Source organism: Thalia democratica, chromosome 9 (assembly GCF_965202585.1).
Source record: "Thalia democratica chromosome 9, ktThaDemo2.hap1.1, whole genome shotgun sequence".
In the NCBI taxonomy this organism is placed as follows: Eukaryota; Metazoa; Chordata; class Thaliacea; order Salpida; family Salpidae; genus Thalia; species Thalia democratica.
Window position 1 is genome coordinate 8,318,365 of NC_139173.1, and position 20,053 is coordinate 8,338,417.

Here is a 20,053-nt window from a genome sequence, read left to right on the forward strand (position 1 = left end):
TCATAAAACGTAAACATGGTTATACAATGGTACTAATTGTATCATTACATCCTTAAAACTTTGATAAAAGCTTTATTTTTTTTAAACATGTTTACTAAAACTACGACGGGCACCGAAAGACTTTGTATATTAAATTCATTACTTCATGTTGTAGATCAGCATTCTTTTGTGTAAGCTCTGCTAGTTTCGTTACAATTTCTAATGATTCATTTTCAGCTTTTTCTAAATTTTTACGCAGTTTTTGATTTTCAAATTTCAACTCTGTTAGACTTGCTTTTTCTTCATCTAATTTTTCTGTAATAGAAATTTTCTTCTACTATTTAGCTTAAAAATTTGCTTTATCTAGTTTGGAAACTTTTTTCTAAAAACTTGGAGTTATATCAGCTTTTCAAGCATAATGTTTTGTTTTAATTTTTTAGAAGTGACATATTTACAGCTTACTTTTACAGTTTTGTTTTAAAGCTATTTTTTAAGTAAGTTTTAGCCGGCTTCATTAAGCACATGCACTGTATTTAAACTTAAGTTAAATGATGAGTAAATTTAAAATTACATAAGTAATATTTACAAGTCAAAACGGTAAAAGATAGTTATTTATTATATAAAAGTTAAAAACTTTGTGACTTTCTTTCTTTACAATTGCGATGTAGCCAGTATACACAGAAGTAAATGTATTATACTGCAAAGACTTAGAACTATGTGAAGGTTAAATAAAACAAAATTTAGCTCTAGCCCAAAATAGCTTCTACTGTATAACTTACCCAAACAGTCCTGGAGCTTTTTACATTGTTCAGAGAGGTTATCATTTTGCTGTTTGGAAAATTCAAGATCTGCCTTCGTTTTTTCTAATTGTTCTTCAACGTTGAGTAATTGGCATTTTAATATCGCTTCTGACTGCTCTAGTTCAGCTAATCGTCTTTGCTTGGAATTTTTATTTGTCGTTTAAGTATAAAATTAATAAAAAAAAGTTACATATTTTGTCATACTTAAAATTCGTAAAGTTATAAATTTATGTTTACCATTATTACTTAAATTAAAAACTTTCATGTTATAATATACAATTAACACTTGCAGTAAAGTTTATCTATTTATTCGAAATTATCAAACAGAGGTAAACTAAAGTTAACAAGTAAAGCTACGGTTTTTAACTTGAATTTTTGTTCCAGTTAATTAAAGTTTGCTTTAAAAAATATTCCAATTAGCAGTTGAAAAAACCCTTTTTTTACTTGGTTTTAAACACTTTTGGTCTAAAATAGAGAATAAAAGCAAGTACATAGTAGTTTATTAAAAGTATGAGTTGCTTTTAATTTTATAAAAACAAGTTTTATTTAAGCATTCAAAACTATGTGATTGATTACTTACATTTTCTGCAACATTCACTCCAGCTGCACTTGCAGATGATTTATTTCCAAAAAACGGCATGATGAATTTTGAACAACCGTAAAAATTCAGTCACCAGCCTCAAAACTACAATATAAACCTCAAAACTACATAATTACATCTGCAACAAACACTTTGAACTTAAATACAAACACTTAGACTTTAACCGGTTTTCAAATCTTGTAAAATTCCTTTGCTTACTGTAAAAGGCTGTAACAACAAAAGTTAGGCAGACAAAATCATTCGAACGTTTTGAATGAATAGCAAAGCTGTTCACAATGAAATGTTGAATAAAATGAAAAATAATAACTTAATCAGCTCTTTGTGTTGTATGTAGTTTTGTTTTATGAACACACTACTACATTGGTTTCAAAATTAAAAAAGTTAAAATAAAAACAAATTACATTTACAAAATAGTTACTGTCGAAGCTTTAAACTAAGAAAAAACAAACACTTTTTAAACTATAAAATTGCCCCATTTAACGTAGATGTAACGAAACTTTTTAGTTTAAATTTTACGTTTTTCAAGTGTTTGTAATATTTATAAGTATTTATTACGTACTTGTATCAAGTACTTGTATAGTACTAGTGAACAAAAATGCTCACAAAATCTGTACAACTTATTTTCTATATATGCTTTCAACTAATGCAAAATTAAGTACGAGTTTATATACTTTAATTTTTTGCACAAATAAAATCAGCTACTCAAATATTTGAATAAAAGATATAAACTTATAAATGAACAAAACAAACAATCTTGCTGTATTTATTCAACTTTTTCAGAAGCATTTTTCAAGTGTTTGAACTGATAAAATACTCACTTTACTTTTGATAAAGTATTGTAGCTTTCCAAGAAACAAAGCTTTGAGGATTACTTTACCAACTTTAACCAAATCTTATTTTATATTTAAGTTTGTAATCAAATCGTTCTTATAAAAAAACTGCTGTTTTAATTTTCCAACCTTTTACACTAACTTATAAGTGTTTTATTTCTTTTATTTACCTTTTAAAATTTATATAAGAAAAAAGAAAACAGTATAAACTATGTAAGCGATTTTATGAAAAACGGGGGTAACGTTTAAATAGCCAAGCTACAATACATATAAATTCAAGACCAAAGATTACTAATTAATATATTACATAACTGAAGCTTCAGATATTTGTTGAGCTCAAAAGTGTAAGTCACCCTAAGCATAGCACACTCATGGTTTGTATACGTTCATTTTTACACATAAAAACTAAAAGCTTTCAAATATTGAAACGTAGATAGCATTTAAATATTGTGACTACAAGAATTTTTGCTTGTGACTACAAGAATTTTTTTTTTAAATGATGACTTAAAAAACTGTTTTTAAATTTTAAAACTTTTAAAAGGCATATGTTCAGTTTTAACTTTAGTTGTACAATCTTGTAACTTTCATAATTAATATTCATATAAAGCTTGTTTACTTTGACTATTTAAAACTAGAATAAACTAATGAAATAATACAGTTAGTCATTTAAGATTAAAAAGAATGGAAATTGACATGTTTGTGCTAAAAAATCTGAGTTTTTGTAATAAGTTTTTTATAATTTTTTAAAAACTTTTGTTACGTTTTTACAAAGTATCTTCTTTAAAGTATAAAAAAGTACTAGTAGAGTGTTTTTACATTTCTTGTCATTTAATAAAAAAATTTTTAAACAATTATACTTAACATTAGTAACAAAATGATTAAATAGAGATTTAACTTTTTTTTAAGTTAAATTATGGGTATTATTAATTTGTTGTTGGTAAGTTTTAAGATATTGAGCTCATAATTCAAATCATTTAAATTTCTAAATAGGAAACCAACAGTTTTAATAGTTAGTAAAATTTAGTGAGCCTTTAAATTATGCTTTTAGACTAACCTTTTGTAATTAAAAGGAACTTTTAGCATTAAATGTATTTAATAAGTGTGTCTATTACATATCTAACTCATAAAACTTAATAATAAAAGACTATTCACTGTAGTTTTTAGCCGGTTTTAGCCTGAGCTTTTTCTATCAAAGGTTAAACAAACAAATATATGTAGGTGTTGACATTAAAATACTACTAATTATATTTATTCCAGTTTTTATTGTACCAACATTTACATATTTGCTTTCAATAGTTTGATGTGTTTATTTAAAAAACGTTATGAACTAAATCTAATACTATGACAAGCTCCAATACTCAAATTTCATAAACTTGAATAACATTTTTACGGTTTCACTATTTGTTACCAATGTACACAGCTTTACATGTAATTTTAGATAGTTTGGTTATTTAGTTGTATAGATTTTTTTTCTTTTCTAAAACTTGACACAGTCTGTAGAATACTAACTACTACAACCTGAAAAATAGCGTACTTTATTTATGGCTCATTGAAATTTCTCCGATCTTGTTACATGTGTAAGTTTGAAAGTTTTACATCCACTGTAGTGTAAACTTAAGCAATTGATCTACTATGCTGTGAAAAGTTTTCAATATGTTAAAAAAGTAGCTAAGCTTTTAGAATAGTAGAAAAACAACATGAAAACAGAAATTAGAAAAACTAGTTGTGACAGCTAAGTTTCAAATAAGTTAACATTTAACTAACGTCATGCTACAAACCTATTATCTTATAAATTCTTTTAAACTTAATATTTAAAAGCTTATACAAACCACAACAACGGAATGATAAGTTACAAACACAATGTTTAAGAATAAGTTATAGAAGTTTTTGTTATATAGCTTAAATACAAACATGAACATTTTAAACTGAGGTTTTCTATCAAAAAGCTACTAGATATGGCCGGATATGATTAAAAAGAAATACCGATATTTTATTAGTTTGAGAGACCATGAGTTGTTTATTTTCGTTAAGAGAAACTGAAAATACTAACATTACCAAGTTGATTGAAAAAATCCTCTGTAAAATGTAAATCGCAAAAAAATAACTTAAAAAAATATCCTTTTACAGACATTTAATCTGCACCATGTTGTTTTAACTAAACCATGTTATGGTAAAATGAGCTACCAACGCAGCAATCAACTAATCATGTAAACTTAGTTACAAACGCACAATCATCACTCAACTGATTAATAGATCTCGTACTGTAAACTTTTGCCCTTCCATTGAGCTTAAACTTTCAAATCATGTTAATTAGAATACAGCATGAAACCTGAAAGTTGATGTATATAGAAAAGACTTGGTGTCTTGCTTCACTATTTTTTTAGTTATAACACAAGTAGAAATATTACCATTTCAATAAATGATGAATTGAAAACGTTTTTATCAAAATACAAGTCGTGTCAAAGCATCTCAAAACTTGTATAAATGTTAAAGAAATTTAGATAAAATAATGTTTAAAGAAAGATAAATAATTAAGTTTATCACCAAAACTTATACTTGTAATCTTTAAGTGCTACTAGTTTTATATTCGTTTAGTTAGTTAAAAAAAATCTTTTTATTTCTTTATACGTTACAAAATAACGAGACTGTACTGAGTATTTTTGAAATACATGAAAAAATTTAAAACAATGCATTTAAAAACAAAATACCTAGTAAGTATTATCAGTTGTACATCGGCGGTTTCGTACTTTAATTAAGTTTTTATGATGATAAATGTAATGAAAATCTTCTAATTTAAGAAATAAAAAACAAAAATACGTGCCTAAAGATCATGAAGCCTTGAAACAATTAATTGCCATGACAACTCACTTTTTTTAGTTAAGTTATATCGATGAATCGTACAAATAACTTTATCAAATCGATTTTGAACCGATAACAAGGCAGCATTTAGATCAGGGTTCGTTTTATAAGTAGCGGTCAAACTTTCCTAGAATAAGTCTTCCAAGAAACACAGTTATTTCCAAGTACTTGTAGCGATCAAATCAACATAAAAATGTAATTTTATACCAAAAATGTGATAAAAAAAGCAACAGTAATGACTAATGAGGAATTATTAGATTAAAACCTTAGTTGTAAGCTTTAACCACAAAAAACTTTCTTTTATATATTTTTTAAACAAAGTATGTTTTGAGCTAAAAAGTACCTCGTGGGCCGAAGTTTGCCGACCTCTGCTTTTGCCATTTATTAACAGTTTTTTTTAAGAAGATTAGGTTAAAGGTTACACTTTTTAAAAGTTTTATATATTACACAAATGTTAAGAAAGCGGGTAAGTTTCACAAATTCTGTATTTTAACATCATTTTCTTTTTTTTATCCTTTATAAAACAATATTTTAATCAAACAAAAATAATCAACGACGACGAATAATTAAAACTTTGATTATTGAACTACTTTAAATAACAAATCTAATCAGTATAAACAACTTTTGTTGAAGTAAATTATGTTTCTAATCTAAATAAGTTACCCATCTCAAATTTTAATTCAAACCTGACATTATAATATTATCTGATATAATGAATTTCGGACATTTAGTAGTTAATGCTAAGCAACTTGTTTAAGCTGCACATTTTACTTCAATTATTGTGATTATCAAATATTTACTATATTTGCATACTACCTGGGAACCGATCAAAATTGCACAAAGACAGAATTGCACAAGTTCACTAAATTGCATGAAGATACTTTTGCACGGAGCACAAAGTTGCACAAAGGAACAAAACTGCACGAATACAATTTTGCACCAAGGGTCAGTTTTACACTAGTCATAGTGTTAGGTTAAAGGTTAGGGGTAATAGTGATAGATAAGAAATATGCAAACAAAAATAAACTAAAAAAAATAAATTAAAAAAAAGATATTTAAAAAAAAAGTTACCTACTGAGGGTAAGGGTTAAGAGTAACAGTATAGTAATAAAAAAAATAATTCAATCCGTGCAAAATATCTACGTGCAAAATTATCTTCTCGTGCAAAAGTATCTTTGTGCAAATTTATCTCCTCGTACAAAAGTATCTTCGTGCAATTTTGTGCACTCGTGCAATTTTGTACGCTCGTAAAAATTTGACAGCTACCCTTACTACCTATACTAAAAATATTTGATTACCATGTTAATACAATATAATCAAAAGTTACTTTTTTTAATTTAGTAGTGCAAGCTAAAAAAAATAAAATATTGTTTTCAAAACATAGCTCTTAAATATATTTTGATTATTTACAACAACTTCTTATTCTATTGAAAAATTCACCTTAATATAGTTTTATTTTTTAGTCTAACTAAGTGCCTTTTTTAAAAACTGGGAATATCATGAGGTGATAAATTTTAATAGATAACATAGATTTTTACAAACGATTTATGATCCTAAATAGCATATATCAGGTTATGAAATGGTGAGAGGGATTCCATTCATCTATGACCTATGTAGTTGTTAAATGAGAAAAGATACAAACAAAAAAATGTATTTTACGTGAAAATAGTAGTCCTAAGCACTTTTTTTTTCTTCATTTTACTTAAACAACATGGACTTTTTATGTTTACGTTTTACCTCAGGGTCAAATATTAAATAGCAAGCTACAATTAGTAAAATAGCAAGCTAAAAGTAAAAATTTTAGGACTGTCAAAAACTTTAAAGTTGCCCTTTTTGAGTATATATAACTTAAAAGATTAAACATAATTAGAACGAATACAACTTAGTTTAGTTAAGTTAACTATGACAAGGAAACTTTTTTAAGAGTAAGAAAAGCTACCCCACAAAAGTTTACTTTAAAACGGTTCATATGTTTCTTTAAAATTAAACACCATGATGTTAATACTTCAAAAATACAAAGACTCTAAAACAGTTAAAAACAAATATGTTAATACCGCCTTGTAAAACATTGTAATTATAACAAAGTAATTTATTTTTATTTTTAAATAAGTTAAGGACTTGTTAATTTTTTTACTTTTTACAATATTTAATATATGTTAAAACAGCTTTCCAACACGGTACTAATATAAATATATATTTACCAACTTTTAATCCCTCGAAAGAGAAGCAAAAATTGGGTTATTGTTTTAAACTGAGAGCTAAGTTTTGTAAATTTAATTTTAATTCCTACAAAACAATCAAACTAAATACATACTTTAAAAATTTTATATACTTAATATTAGGAAAACTAAATAGTAATAAAATTAAGAAAATAAAAACAAAGCGTGTAACAAATTGAAAACGAAAATTTGAAGTTTAACATAAAAGTTGCTAAATTAGTACAACTAAAAGTTCTTTCAGCAGTAATCATACTTTAAATTTTTATTTGTATAACCTAAGTTAATTATGTACAAAACAAATACTTTTAACTAGAATTAAAATATTTACATAGCAGTTGACATTTTCTTTACTCCAATCAACTCAGTAACGACAGTTTTTCTGCTCAGTAGTTCACTAGACCTGACAGTCTTATTTCTTTCTTCAAATCCACTTTTACGAAACTTGCTCAACACACGCTTCTTCAGCTTTCTCAGAGACTTTTTGAAGTCACTGTCTCGTCTCTGATATATGAAATAGTTCCAAAAAGAATTGTAGAAGAGCACCTCGGTACTTATGTGGACAACAGACCAATAAATAGCATACTTCTTCCTACTGAAGTTTCTCAGGTCTGTTTTATCTGTGGAAGGGTCTAGTAACCTCCAAATGATTGATATTAGACCTGGTAACAAACTTAACGTAAACACTGAAATCATAATCAACAATGTCTTGACAATCTTAACTTCACTACGAGCAGAGCTTCTTATATTATGGTCTTTCATGCGTCTGTTAGTTAAACATTTTTAGCTTTAGTAATAGTAATAAAAATAAAAACAAAAGTTGTATTTAATATAGGTTAATAAAAATACATTGGAAAAGTATTTTGTTTTCTAATATAAACCTAAATTAAAACATCGAAATTTAAAAACAAAATATTTACAATATTGTTTTAAAATTCTAATCACTTATGATAACAAAGCTTCCTTATTTTTTAAGTTAATAAAACCAACTTGAATTATATAGTTTTTACATACAAAACATTTGAAACAAACGAAATACCTGTTGTGAAAGTAGAGAACCAATATAACAATAAAAGTATTGGTGAACATCACAACGATCACAATTGTATTTCCGATCAGCTGATGAAGCTTTTTAGCATTGTCACAAACTATCGATACGAAATAAGGAGTAGTGATGATAGAAGATGAAGAGTTGAAAAATGCAGTGTTGTTGCAGACAGCTGCTATCCACACAACGACACATACTCCTATCGTGACGTAACAATTGTCATGCTTGACGTAGCGCTTCGGAAAAATAGTAGCAAACACTCGATCAAAACTCGCAGCAACTAGAGTGAAGACTGAAACTAGAAATGATACCCAGCTCACAAAACCAACAACAAACTCTAAGATACTTGGTTCAGATTGTGAAGCACCAATATCGTTTGCAAAATAAATGTTTTTGTTGTTTGTTGTGGCTACTTCGTTAAACCTTTCTGTTGCAAAGTATATAGAAGGAACAAAAGCAAAGACCCCTATCATAAGATCAGCTACAGCTAAGTTGATTCTGTATATGTGCTGCGGAGTTTTCATTTTGGCGTTTTTTACAAATATGTACAAGGCAGTTGAATTAACTGTAATTATTGCAAGAGCAGATATAAAATGAAAAAAGTGTAAGAAGTAAGCGCTTCCAGAGCATCTGTAATTAAAATCGCTATTATAACATACATGATACTAATATAAGGTTAAAAAACAATAACTAACGTTAATTTACATAATAATTAAGGAAGCTTTTTCTTCAGATATACAGTTTTTAATAATAAGTTTTAATAAATCAAAGTTAATATAGTGCTTTATTAAAATATATAGTTAAAGAAGTTATTATGATAAAACTAACAAAGACGATGCACACAAAGAAGTAGAAAGCTGATCCATATTATCTAGATCTGCTCCACACCAAATGTGCTCACAAAACGGAAAGTAAAGTTCTTTGACTTCTGCAAATTTTCCGATACTGCTGCCATTGTTATTCATCAGAACTTTGTCGTACAATGCTGCTTGATAGCAAGGTTTGTGCAATTCTTCTTTACTGAGTTTCCCAAGAGTCAAAACCGCAGTGCTCCAATTTCGTTTCGCGCCAATTTCTTCACTACACTTATCAACTAATGCGTTTTTGTCGCAGTGGAGATCATAAACAAGCTCTGTGAACTTGTTGAGTTGAAAACGTCTTTCCTTACATTCAATCCTTACCAATTTGGAACAGTTGAAGTTATTTAGTACTTCAATGTAAGTTGTAAGGTAGCTGTTTGATTTTTTTAAGTTGGATTCAAACAAGCGGTTTGCTGATTCGCATGTAAAGTTGGTTTCTGTAAAATATAAGCTTGTATTTATTTTCGATGATTTATTGTTAAATCAGGTTAAACTGTTTTTTTTTTAAATACCTTAGTGAATATTTTCAAACGTTTCTATCAACTATAAAGTTGTCAAGGACTTAAATATATTGATTTATTGAAAAAAAATAAAACAATCGCTGATTAGTTGTAATAAATTATTTTTTAGTCAAATAGAAGTTTCATACTTACTTACAATTTTTTAAACTTTAAATTAGTAGCAGTATTTTGTAGTAAAATTTATAATAGCATTATAAAAAGTTAATACATATTCTATAAAGAAATACTTAAGTAATCAACCAATTACAAGTTTTAATGTATACAACCAAAAAGTAACTTAACTTTAAAAAATATATTTGTATTAAACGACTAAAAACAAGTAAATGATTCTAAAACTTTTTATGGTTAACATTGAAAATTAAAATGTCACTATATATACTTTATTATATGTGTTTTTTTTTCAACACTATTTCATATTAATTATAACCTTACCATACATTAACGTACTTATTTGAAATACAATTGGTTAACAATTTAAAAGTATAGTTTTTAAAACAAACTTAAAAAAAAATATTTGCATGTAAAATACCTAAGTTCAGTATTAAGTCGTAAACTACTTTCAATCTTACTTTTTCTTTAAGTAACAATTTTCTATAGTTTTACTATATAGTTAAATTTTTAAACATACTTTATTAAAGCTTTGATAAAAATTTAATTATAAAATTTAAAAAAAGACTTCAAACTGTTACTTACCTTTAGTTAAAGTTAATTGATTTGCATGACATAAGCTGAAGTTAATTATAAAAATATTCAGTAGAACAAAATTCATACTAGGTAATAAAACTATAATTATCTAAACTTAAGTTGTTTATTTTATATTTTTTTTTGTCTAGTAATGTTTTTTATAAAGTTTAAACCTTTTATGCATTTCATTAAAAATGTGTTGGTTGTTTAATTTATTAATAATGATAAATTAGTTCTAAACTTTAACTACTAAAAATCTTGCAAGTAGGTAGGAGTCAAACATAACAACGTTTCTATTAAAAGATTAAAAAAAGTTTCATATTGAACTTACAATAAAGTTTTATAAAAGCAAACTTTATTGTAAAAAAATTTTTCAAAAAAATTCAATTACAACTAAGTTCTAAGTATAAAAACACTTTAATGAACTGGCTTTTGAAGTGAAAACGTGATATTATTTAGCAGTACTTATATATTCAAATAGTAAAAACACTATAATTTTTATCTATAAATCATTTTAGTCAAAATTAAAAAAAAGAATTTAAAAAAAGTTAAATCAAATGTAAATTATAACTTAACGCAATCTGTAGATCAATTTATAAAAAGAATAGCAAAATATTATCTTTATGCATAATTATCTTAAAAGATTTTAACTAACTTTAAAAAAAATAATTAGCTTTTTTCAAAAACTTAAAAACTTTCTTTAACTTTTTTTTGCTCACTAAAATTTATATATAATACTGTTTTTAGTTTCCTCATTTTAACTACTTTATTAGTTAATCATCTTTTTTTTAGTAATAATATTAATTAAGCGTTACAAAAAAAACAAAAGTAAAATTAATTTAAATTTTCACTAAGTTTACATAAAAAGATAACATAATGATGTCTCAAGTATGACAAAAAACAGTAAATTTCTTTGTTTTTACTACATAATAAGTTTAATTAACTTTTTTGATATCATATTGTTTTGAATAGTATCAAAAAAAAAACGTTTTTGTAAAAAAATATAATGTACAAACTTTTTATGCAAACACTAACATTTTTTATCAACTTTTACGTGTAGGTTTCAGTTTTTTTTTGTAAAACTAAACTACAAGACTAATCTTTTTTTGTAATAAAGTAGAATTATTTATGTACAGTAAGTACTTTTAACGATAAAGTATGTACTTTAATTGAAAATCTAAAACTGTAAAAGATGAATAAACCTAAATTAGTGATGTTAAAGCTAAGCAGAGTTATATTTATGTTATAAAAAACTGAGTGCACTCACGATATAACTTCACATTGCAGTTGTTTAACTTTTTATAACATTTGACTAGCTACTTGTTTCATATCCAGTAAGAAACAACAAACTTATAGTTTTAATAGTAAATCAACACACATTATTAAACCTTTATCCAAAATAAAAGTTTCATAAACAAAACGGTTTTGGTTTTATAAGACTTTGATGAGTTCTTTTACAAAATCAAAACCTTTATATAAAATATTTTATCATTAGCCATAGCTCTTTATAAATATAAAATGAAATTAATATTGAACAAATATTAAAAATTAAAATATGTTTTCCACGATTTAATACTCATACTGGTTTTATGACATCTTTTTTTTTCAAAAAAAAGTTGTGTCATATTTTAATCTATTTTTAGTGGTCAATTTAAAAAAACTTATAGATGCTTGTTGAGACAGGTATTCTGGTATGATAATGAGTACTTTAGTTTTATGATGTTCTTATCAGTTATTTACTGAAGGCTTAGTTAAGTTTTAATGTTTAAACAGATTTACTAGTGATACCAGAGTCTACTTAAACTTCATCTAAAACATGGGTTGACAGGCAGTTGGTCCTCGGTTTTAAGTTTCTAAATGTTCAAGGGCCGTAGTTTTAATTTTTTCACCTTTTATGTTAAAACGGCTTTATTTTTATTTAAAGCTACTCATAAAAGGTTTATTTAAATTACATTATTTTTATGTTCTTAAATTAGTAATGACTAAAATACTTATTACCTAGTAGACTTTCTATAACTATTTAAAATGTTTTTTAAAATTGAAAAAGAACTTTTTTACGATCTAACTCTGTAAAAATAATAACACGCCAAGTACAAGCCGATTTAGACTATGCGTTTTAGGTTAAAAACATCTATGTACAAGATACACAACAATAAAAAAAAGAGCAAAAAAGTGATGCAACAAAACAATATGTAAACGCGAATAAATTTTAAGTTTTATTTATTTGTTTACTTCGGTTTTATGAAGTTTTGTTTTTCCCTTATTTTCAGCTCGCTTTTTGATATGGTATTTTTCAAATGACTGTCGATGATGACATCTACAAAAAACTTAAAAACAGTTATGGGGCACTTTGTACGTATTTTATATAATAAACTACAATTATTTAGTTGTCATTTTCATCTAGTTTAAACTTGTTAATTTAAACTTATTAATTAGTTCTTTAAAAATTAAGCTTTGTTTAATTTTTGTGTATTTTTATACATATTTTTTATTTTAAATTATTGAAAATATATGTTTTTTTTTGTATGTTCTGTTTAAGTGGCTTAAATTTTGATTCCCGAGTCGAAAATTACACATAAAACAATATAGTAAAAATGCATAAATCTTTTTATTCAAAACTTTTATCAATGTTTTTGTGAAACGGCTAACAATTTTTTTTTTTAATTCTTGATTCAAAAAACTGTTTTGTTATGGAACAAGTTCAGAACAGTTAAAACGTTTACAACATATTAGAATATTAAATTATAATTATAACTGCGGCTATGTTTAACAGTACTTTACATATAAAATGAGTATTTGCTTAGTTTTCTTATACTAGCTTCTATTTTTACGGGCAAATTTTAGAGTAATTTGTGAGAAAATTTATAGACACGAGTTCCTAATAGTTTAATGTTTAAATTTTGTACTAATTTTTAAAACTAAGTATTCTTTTTATACGTAAGATGTGTAAGTAGAAAAAATGTTATCAGTATAACATTATCCAACTATCGTCTCAGTGGTTTAAGTTTAATACTTTATAGAACAGCAACAAAACAAATTAGTACTTTAACAAAAAACACAGGCAACTAATAACAATAAAAAATTAAGATAATTTATAAAACGTAGTTCAAAACACGAGAATAGTAGATTCTTTCTAACTGTTATAATCAAGCAGAACTATCCAATCTTCAAATGAAATAATTTTGTGACAAGCATTAATTTTTGCTCATCTTTTGAGTGTCTGAAAATATACACATTTGACTTTATTATTTTAAATATATTTTCCATATTTTGAGATTACTTTGCTTAAGCCATTTTGTAATTTAGAATTAATTTACAGTTAATTTTGTAGTGTTTATATAACAAATCGATTGGAATAAATTAAAACTAATAAAACGAACTTCAAAACAATTAAGTTCTTAAGAACAAACTGTAGGCCCTTATAAATTAAAATCATATCACAAACTTGAGTTAGCCGGACTTTTTTCTTTGACATTTGCAACCGCTTAAAGAACTTTCAACTTCGAGTGATTCCACTGACTCACACAATTGACAAATTGTGCAAAAAGCTCCAAACCTCAAACGAAAAGTGGAATCTTTCTGGATGCAATACTCAGACAAAGGTTTTCCTTCTTGCAATAGTTTTGCACCAAACATCAAACGTTGGCTGTCTAGAGGGATACCTTTTTTCTTATTCCAAATTTTCACGTAGATTTGCATTGTTATATAGTGAATATAGTTTTAATTATAAATCATTTAACTCTGTTGTTAGTGCTTAATACAAATTACTAAAAACATTTAATTTATTTATAACCATTTTGATAAATAATCAACAGTTCAATTAGTTAATTTAAAATTACAATAACAGTTATTGTATTCAACATTAAATATTGAAAAGTGAGATCTTGCCATTTACTATTAGAAACTATTATTAGTTCCTAAACAAAAAACTTGAGGATAATTACATAATAGATGTTACTGTTTTTTATAAAATGTTTATAACTTATGAGTTTGATAATTTTTCTTAAAATTAAAAAAACTACTCTATGATGTACAGATTAAATTAAAAAGTATATATTAAAAGTGTGTATACAAGGTCTAAACTTTTTAATTTAATTTATGATACAACAAGACTTAAAAATTGTTTTTATATTAAAATATAGATAGTACAGTTTTTATATACATTTCAGTTTTCATACTCTTAAAATAAACCTAAAAAAGCAGTTATTGGATGCTAATTTTAAAATGTTTTGTTCACACAGACTCCGAACAGAAGTTTTATTTATTTTGACGGCATTTAAGACTCTTATAACAGTAAATACATCGTTAATGTCTTATGTAATCTACACGTTTTTTTAGTGAATAGTTCAAAGAATATTTTATTTCAAGTAAAACGATAAACTTCAAACTATAAATATTTTAAAGCTTACTAAGCCTATAAAATACTTTTTGTCTTGAAAACTATTATAAAAAAGTTAATAGTTTTTGAAATTTATCAAAAAGTTTTTAGAAATTTATTCTTAAATTTAGCTTTAGTAAGCATTTGTGCTGACTGAATAGTTATTTCATTGCAATTCAACTTTAATATCATTATATAAATTTTTAGGGTAAAAGTATTGATACAAGGTCGGCTTGAATTTTCTTCTAACAGGAACAAATGTTTTTATTATTGTAGGTTTTGCCTACCGACTAGAAACGTTACTAACCACTAACCGCTTTTACTTTTTACAAGATTTTAGTTTTTTTTTATTAGTTAATAGTAACTTGTAGCAAAACTATACTAAGTAGCTGGTATTTTTCTAAAAAATAATTTGTAATTTCTACAAGATATTTTGATTTATTAAAAAACAGTTTTCTGATCTTAGTACCATAAATATCTAATACACAATTAAGGCTAGCACAAAATTAAACTTTAAAATAAGAAAAAACAACAAAAAACATCGGCGAAAGTCTGCAGAACAGAAGTCCGGAGTTTCGTTTGCCGTGAGCCATGATCGAATTGGCATAATAATAATAATAATAATAATAATAATAATAATAATAATAATAATAATAATAATAATAATAATAATAATAATAATAATAATAATAAGGCCCGCTATCAGCCGAGATCGGCTATGCGTGTTGTGCACAGAGAAAATATAAAAAATAAAATAAAAATAAAAAAATTACATGTTTAAAAAAAAAAATACATACACAGTGATGCAATAAACAAAACACACAAAAATACAATTAAATTCATTCTGCTTCTTATTTCTTCATCTTCTTCTTCGTTTTTCTAAAATATTCCTTTTCTCTTTCTTGCAGTTTTTTGTGTATAGTTGATCTCCATTTGGCACGGTCATTTGCAAGCAACTCCCAATCATCAGTTCAAATGTTCAAGCTTTTTAGGTCGCGCTTGCATACATCCTTAAAACGTAATTTTGGACGTCCTCGGTTTCGTTTGCCAACGACCAACTCGCCATACAATAGAAACTTTGGGATCCGCTCAGTATTCATTCTCAGGATATGATCGAGCCAGCGAAGCCTGCGCTGACTGAGGGTAAAGTACATAGTGGTAAGACCAGTACGTCTCAATACTTCCTCATTGGTGATCTTTTGCTGCCATGTAATTCCAAGGATGCGACGAAGGCATCGTAGGTGGAAGGTATTGATTTTCTTCTCCTGTACGCTAGGTAACGTCCATGTCTCGCTACCGTAAAGCAGAATACTGCAGACACAGGAACGGTAAACGTTAGCCTTTGTTCGAATGCTTAGCTTTTGGTTATCCCAAACTCTTGCAGTCAAGCGAGCGAAAGTGCCTGATGCTTTGCCAATGCGACTATTTGGACGAAATTGCGACGAATTGGCATGATCAACCCTTTTCTTTAAAATAGAGGAAATATTCTATTTATTTTCTAACATGAATTTTCAGTTTACTGAGTGAAAAATGTACTCTACCACGCTTAGTGATGTCATTAGCTTTTTACACACAAAAAAGTTCTTCTTATGCAAATAAATTTTGTAATAGTAAGTAATGAATAACTTAGGTTACACTACAAAGTTGAAAGAAATATAAAAGGCACTTAGAGGTGTTTTCTTACTGTAAATGGAGTAAACAAAAGTTATAAAAGAGTATTGTGTAAAGTTAAACTAATGTATTTATCATTTGTTACTTCTCCTATTAAGTATTCATTTCACAAACAAAAAACTTTTTTTTAAAGTCACTTTATAAACTCTGGTACTAATATAAATGGACCAACATACTTTTTTTTGTTTATTTCTTATCTAACACTATAGTATAGTACAGGCGCCGTCAACCTGCAAAACTAAAACAAAAAGTTGCGGCGCATAATATACTTTTTAGCAAATGATATTTATAAGTAATGTTTTTAATAACTAGGCTGAATTTTGTTACAATTATGCTCCTAATTTGGTAACTAGTAAAAATTAAGTGTTAAGTATTATAGTTATTTTATCGCATAAAAGATTTAAAAAGTCTAGTTTTTAGTTCACTACATGCTGTAATGGCTTAAGGATAATTTATCTTTAAAATTTCGGCCCGCTCACAAAATTTTCTAGAAAACTTTTTTAATGTTTAACATTAAACTACTAGTTTAATATCATATGTACGGTATAATTATGCATAGTGGTCTTCAATTTTGTACGCACTTTGAATAGAAACAAAAGAACAAATTAAAAAGTGTGTCCACTCGAAGGGCTTGGTAGCACCATATATTTACTGACTACACCAATTATTTTAAATAAAACTTAATACTACTTAATAACTACAGAAACTTTAACCTTAAATATCACTAAAGTAGTACTAAAAATCACTAATAAATTATACACAACTATGAAATTACTAAATGGCCTAACTTTAATAAATACAGAAAACATAAACATCAAATATCACTAAAATAATACTAAAAATCACTAATAAATTATACACAACTATAAAATTACTAAATGGCCCAACTTTAATAAATACAGAAAACTTAAACCTTAAATATCACTAAAATAGTACTAAAAATCACTAATAAATTAGATACAACTATAAACATACTAAATTTATTACCAAAAAAAAATTACTATGAGGTTGCAAAGAATAAAATAATAAGATTTAAGGAGAGAACAGATAAGAACTAACAGTTGCTTTTTTAGTAAATATTCCTTCTTGCAGATAGAGATAGTTTTAACTTTGCAAAATACAATCACTCATAGTTTCTAACTCAAAACTCTACTGAAAACTTATTTTAACGCTCATAGTGTTTTATGATTATTTTGTCCTTTTGGGAAAAGTAGCCTAACGTTACAAGTGCGTACCTTAAATGTAGTTAAATAATATACCTAAATGGAAGTTTGCATTATGAACACAAAGTTTTTGGATTGAAAGTTCCTACTAAGTAGAAAGATTACTGTAGTATATATGTTTAAAACTATATTTTTGCAAGCAATAAACTGTAGTTTTTGTGGTTATAATTTTAAATGCTAATTTGATTAAAAGGAGTTTTTTGTAACATGGAGAGATGGATGTAAAAAAGTTGTTTTTAATCAAAAAAAAATATTAATCAATAATTCATTCTGACTTAATCAAAGTTGTAATTAATTACTATAGTTTAAATTTGCCTTATGATAAACATCTAATAAGATGTGATAGAGACAGAATGTTTTTACTAAAACACTACGTGCACTAAAACATTTTTTGCAACCAACATTTATATAGAACACTTTCTACAATGTCTGTTAAAGATTAAAGTAACTTTTCTATAGACCGTATATAATAAAAAAATCTATAATATCTATTTAACTTTAAAAATAATTTAAAAGTATGTTGATAGTTTAAAAAAATTAATACATAAAACTTTTAGAGCTATTTAGAACGGGTTTACTACTTACAGCCAGCGACTTAATTAAGTGAAATAAATTAGTTCATAAACTATTAAAATATTTTTGTAAATTACAACATTCATGTAATTTGACTTTTATTGAGCCATTGAATTAAGCTTGTAGTGAGTTAAACAACTACAATTTGTGAGTGGAAATAAATTACTTAAGTTTTGATTTTTGCAGAAGTTTGCATGTTAAAACCGACCCTAATGGACCCCATTTTCCCATCTGGATCGCCGGCTACAGTTGTTATAAATGATATTTCAAAAACAGCAGCAAAAAAAAATATTGTTTTTTTATCAAAATGTGTAAATCAGGGGCGTGTTTTGACTGGTTTCCTGTTTCCTGTGAACCCCCTGAAAAAACAGAGAAAAGAAAAAAGATTTTTAGATTATCACTAAAAACGTTGTTTATTGACTCTGTTTTGGTTATTTGATAAACTTTGAATAATGAATGTTAAATTTGTAACACTGCAAGATTAAAAAGTTTCCTTAACAAAAAATGCTCGTTTTTGCCCAGCTGAAATATATTTTAAATAAAATTTTAATTGTGACGTCATAATAGGTAAAAGCTTTAAAGTAGCTTTTTTTTTCAAGGAAACTTTTTACTAAGATGCTCTTAGTTCCCATTATAAATTGTTAGTATTATAAATAAAATTTGTTTAAGATCTGTTTTTGAATTAGTAAGCACAATTTTACTTAAAAAATGTCTAATATTATCATTAAAGTTTTATTTTACTTAGTTTATTGTATATAATAATGTTGTGTGAAGCTTTTGTGTTATGTTGTTGAATAATAATGTTGTGTTTGTACTTACACATTTATATTATTTGTTAATGTGTCAACCAACTGGGTTAAAACCTTGAAAAGTTCAATTTAGAGAGTTTTCAAAATCATCTTTAGACAACTACACCACTTAGCAATTTATTCTTTTATTATTTAATGGCATTTTAGTATTTTTATTTAAGTTGTTTTACTTTTGTATATTTGTTGGCCACAAAGTTGATTCTTGATTTTTTGAAATTTTCAACTCAGAGTGATTTCAAAACCATCATTGGAATCCCTGCATTATCAGGCAAAAATTTAAATAAAATTGAAAGATATTTTAATTTAATTGTATAAGTCTAAATATTTTTTTAGTGAAATTTAAATTTTTATAAGTTAAATTACTTGAAATTTTTTTTTTTATTATGAATAGATACATATATAAATGTAAAGAGTTTAAAATTTAAAAGAAAAAATTGTAAGAACTCCATCTATACTAACATTTAATTCAAAATTGAAATTCTCTTTAGAAAAATTTATTCTACTTTTAATTATTTTATAATATTGTTTCCTTATAAAAAAAAGTTGATTATTTATAGAGTAAGTTAGTTATTTCTGTAATATCTTTGTCTTAAATAACAGATTTGAATTTTGATAAACAAATTTTAAGTTCTTAACTTTTTTTCTGGTTATTTTAGTATTAATTTATCAAAATTTAATACAGTATAGTAAATTTAAAAATCTAATACTTTTCAATTACTACTTATATATTTTTATTTATTTCTAAGCAGAAAAAAAAAAATTTTAAACACAGAGTTTTTCGGCTAGATATTGCGTACTAAAATGGCAGTGCATACCTAAGAAATGCGTACTTAAGCGGTAAATTAAGAACAAAAAAAATTGTGAACCCTCTTTGAAAAAAGTATAGTTACGCCCCTGGTGTAAACACCTTACTTCATGTATGATTAATAGTTTGTTTTTTAAGTGTTTTGTTGCTCAGTTTGTTGGTTTAAAGTTCTAAAACTTAGCAATTTTATAAAATT

General features: G+C 25.9%; 1 protein-coding gene across 1 annotated transcript in view; it reads right to left on the reverse strand.

Annotated features, from left to right (window-relative positions):
- Positions 1–1,499, reverse strand: part of LOC145844722 (uncharacterized) — a 38,762-nt gene extending 37,263 nt beyond the window's left edge. The window contains exons 1-3 of the mRNA XM_082952142.1: positions 1,360–1,499; positions 759–918; positions 143–294 (exon numbers count right to left, since the gene is read on the reverse strand). Of these exons, the coding sequence (XP_082808268.1) occupies positions 143–294; positions 759–918; positions 1,360–1,419 (372 nt within the window). The 5' untranslated portion in view covers positions 1,420–1,499. The remainder of the gene's footprint in view (positions 1–142; positions 295–758; positions 919–1,359) is intronic.
- Positions 1,500–20,053: the final 18,554 nt, after the last annotated feature.